Raw genomic sequence first — 3,626 nt, 5'->3', positions numbered from 1 at the left:
TAAAAAAGATTCCTATTCAAAATAACAAATCTATTGTTTGAAGAAAACTTATTACATGTGTGCTTTGAATGATGGTCATCTTGTAAGGGTTGGCACTTATTTTATTTTCACCTTAAATTCAGTGTTTTGTTTTATTTTATTTTTAAGTGTAGGTACTTCTAACCTAGACTCCTTTTGCTCCTCAATGCACATAAGAATCCAAACCCATAGCTTCTATTTATTTGATAGATCCATTTGGAAAACTCAAAACATAATTCTAAATAAAAACGATCACAGATACCTGAATATGTGCTTGCATTTTTTTCTTTTCATTTTGGAGGATTTGGTTTCTTTCTTCTTCTTCTTCAACCCTAGACTCTAAGTCATGTAGAATCTCTTCCAATTCCTGCTTTTTAGCAGCAAGTCTTGCTCTCATCTCTTCTGCTTCAGCAAAGAGCTCAGTCTCTGCTTGTAGCTGCTCTGCAAGGATATTCTTCTCTTCTAAAAGCTGTAATCACAATAAAGTGTCCAGTGTTATGATTTGCCCCAGTGTACCCACGAGACAAAGCCACCATGGGTTCAATGGTCAATGTACCTCACCAAAGAAACTAAGAGTTAAAAATATATAACGTCACTGGCAAAACTTTCAAGTGTATCTTCGGCTGGAGCAAAATAAGCTAGATGAAAACATTTTTGGTTGTTTCAAATTATCCTGAGTAATACACATTACGTTCATGCTATTTTAAGAACTCCAGTTCTTCTAGTAATTTACAAAGGACAGAAAAACTGGAGAGGGAAAATATTCAAGTGCAATAAAGTTCACAGTGACTACGAAAGCTGTTTGGGATCAAGTGATACTCTTGGCCTTTCTTGTTTATCTTTTTGGCTTTAAACACTACAATTCTATTAGTGTTCTCTATAAACACTGGCTGAGCCTCCGCTTTGTCCATGAGCCACAACTGCCTAGGAGAGGGACAATGATTCAAGGCCACTGTCATTGGAGAAGAGGTAGGTGGTGGCCTTGTACTAGCTCATCCTTTTACTTTTCCTATTTCCCACCTGAGCAGCCATGGAAGGGCGATAACACTGGGAGTCTTATCGAAAACAGATGACCAAACATGGTCATCTGTGTGTCCAAAGAATTTGACAAAGGCAAAAATGCAAGAGGTAAGGTTGATTTGGGTTTATAGAAACCCAAATGCATGGCATAATGTCTCTGTTACCTCCATTCTCAAATGTCTGCTTTGGAAAGGAGTGAACGGTACACATAACATAAGATGGTCTGGTGGGCATAGCTATTCATAACTCAGTGTGTATGAGTTCCTATCAGTGGGCGCTCTCCTACCAATTCAGGGCAGGCTGTGACTTGATGAAGTCAATGCGCGTACCTGCTGGTGCTTCCTCTCCATCTCCTCGAGCTCTCCTTCCACCTTTGTCTGCTTCTCCTTCACCTTCAACAGCTCTTCATCTTTGGCCTGAAGTTCCTCCTCTTGGCGAGTAACTTGTAGGAGCGGCTTCACCTGAGACAAAATTAAGCCGTTTATCATCACATCTCCTTCCCATGGGTTCTTACTGGTCAAACGCCGCTCTTTAGACAGAAGCACAGAAGCCCACCTTCGTGAAGACGCGCCACCACTGCCAGTGCCGGAGTTTCAGATAAGCTGCACAGTTCCGCTGCAGGACCTTTAAGGCACTCAGTTGTTGCTGCTTCTTGGCAAAGGCCCTGAAGAACAGTGAGAAAAACTTATTATGCAAAGAACAATGTGTTTGAATAACTGTTGTCATAAGAGTACTTCCTAAAGGCAAACATTATTTGGCTAAGATGGGGTACATCCATCAAGTGCTCGGGTGAAATGCAAGGGGAAGTGGGACTGCCCACTTGAGTATGTAGCAACTGATGCTCAGGTGACCTCAAGCATCTGCCACGGATTCCCTGCATTTGCTTCATAGCTCTTGCCTGAGACAGTGCTCTTCTGCCATTTACCCACATGCGCACATATGCGGAACTCTTAGATATGCACGAATCCCCTACTTTCTTGAGACAATGAAGACAATACGACAATAGGTTCCCTTTGCTGGTGTTCTTTATTCCTCCTTTATTAGCTATTTCCCTCTTTTTCTTTTGATCTGTCCCAGAAGAAACAGTTGTCTCCTTTTTATGATTACCCACTTACTTTCTGGCTAGGTAACCCCTGCAAACAGCCTGGAAGAAGATAATGATATCGGTAATTTTTAAATCCCTTTCTTCCTCTAAGTGTGCCAAAACTCCAGCTCTGAAAAATATCTTGCTCTGTCCAATTCTGTATAAGTTTGGGTCCAATTCTAAAGCCCGGATCTAAAAGAGAAAGAGTTCGTTTATTTTTTGCTATAGGAAAGATTATATCAATAGTCCATAAACCAGTCCATAAATCAAGAAAAGCTTACCATTCGCTCACAAGCCTGTTTACCATCCATAAAGCCTTTAGGAATAGCATTTGGAGTTAGGATCTCATATCTGTAAGAAAGCAGCCAATATTTTTTTTTTGGTAAAAATTTGTTAAAATGTTTACCTACCAACTGTGAGTTCTACTTTCTCTCATAGGCAATAATACAATAGGCAATCCTGTCAAATTAAGAGTAAAGAAGTGACCAGGTGATTATCAGATTTTTTGCAGATCTAGTTTGTTTCTTAAAATAAGAAACAAAATGAATATATGAGGCTAATTTCCCCAGGTCAAAGACTAGGTTTAAGAACTGTGGCAGAAGGTGAAGGGATTAGGAAGTACAAATTAGTAGTCACAAAATAGTCATGGGAATACAGTATGGGGAATACAATCAATAATGTTGTAAAGATTATGTAAGGTATCAGATGGGTACTGGACTTACAGGGGGATCACTTCATAGACTGTGTAGATGCCTGCCACTGCGCTATACACTTGAAGCTGATGTGGAATAATACTGAATGCCAACTATCATAATATATATATATATATATATATATATATTATATATACATATATATATATATATACATATAGTCACAGGATGTAAAGTACTGCATAAGGAATATAGTCAATGGTATTGTAATAGTTATGTACGATGTCAGAGGGTAGTAGGCTTGGTGGGGTTATCACTTGGTGAGGGGTGTAAATGTCTAATCATTTTTTGTATACTTTTAATTAATAATAAAATTAAATCGAAAAAAGAAGACTTGGGGCAGAGAAGCATAAAAGCATGGCATTTATAAAAACCTTTTTGTTTTTCTTCATTTCCCCCCAAATGTTCACATCCTCGAGATGCAAGGAGAATCTGGCTCTTTGCACGTTGATTTGTAGGCATTTATTAGATCACAGAAAAGGCTGTGAGAACAATGCTCAGAGGCCTCTACTTAGAACATTAGAAAGTATCAGGATGACATTCATAATTAGCACTGGTCTGGGTGTACACATATTCACTGGGTTGTACACTTAAGATTTGTGCACTTTATGTAGGTTACATCTCAATAAAAAGAAAGTTTAGCAAAAAGACAGTGGCTATACTAAAGGACGAATCCTGGCTACATCAATCAACTTTGTACTCTGGATGCCAATTATGCTCCTTTTTCTCCTGTCCATAAAAAGTGAAAATCTACCAGACTGTTTATCATACAATGGGGCCATAATAAGGGC

The 3,626-nt window shown here is 38.8% G+C and overlaps 1 protein-coding gene across 1 annotated transcript in view; it reads right to left on the bottom strand.

Moving 5' to 3' along the window:
- The window catches only part of MYH10 (myosin heavy chain 10), a 157,689-nt gene that overhangs the window by 34,388 nt on the left and 119,675 nt on the right, over window positions 1-3,626 (bottom strand). Inside the window, exons 20-24 of the mRNA XM_019665906.1 lie at window positions 2,404-2,473; window positions 2,154-2,314; window positions 1,594-1,702; window positions 1,368-1,499; window positions 269-487 (exon numbers count right to left, since the gene is read on the bottom strand). Of these exons, the coding sequence (XP_019521451.1) occupies window positions 269-487; window positions 1,368-1,499; window positions 1,594-1,702; window positions 2,154-2,314; window positions 2,404-2,473 (691 nt within the window). The remainder of the gene's footprint in view (window positions 1-268; window positions 488-1,367; window positions 1,500-1,593; window positions 1,703-2,153; window positions 2,315-2,403; window positions 2,474-3,626) is intronic.

Source organism: Hipposideros armiger, unplaced genomic scaffold (genome assembly GCF_001890085.2).
Source record: "Hipposideros armiger isolate ML-2016 unplaced genomic scaffold, ASM189008v1 scaffold_457, whole genome shotgun sequence".
Lineage (NCBI taxonomy): Eukaryota > Metazoa > Chordata > Mammalia > Chiroptera > Hipposideridae > Hipposideros > Hipposideros armiger.
This window is presented reverse-complemented; position numbering and strand designations above follow the sequence as displayed.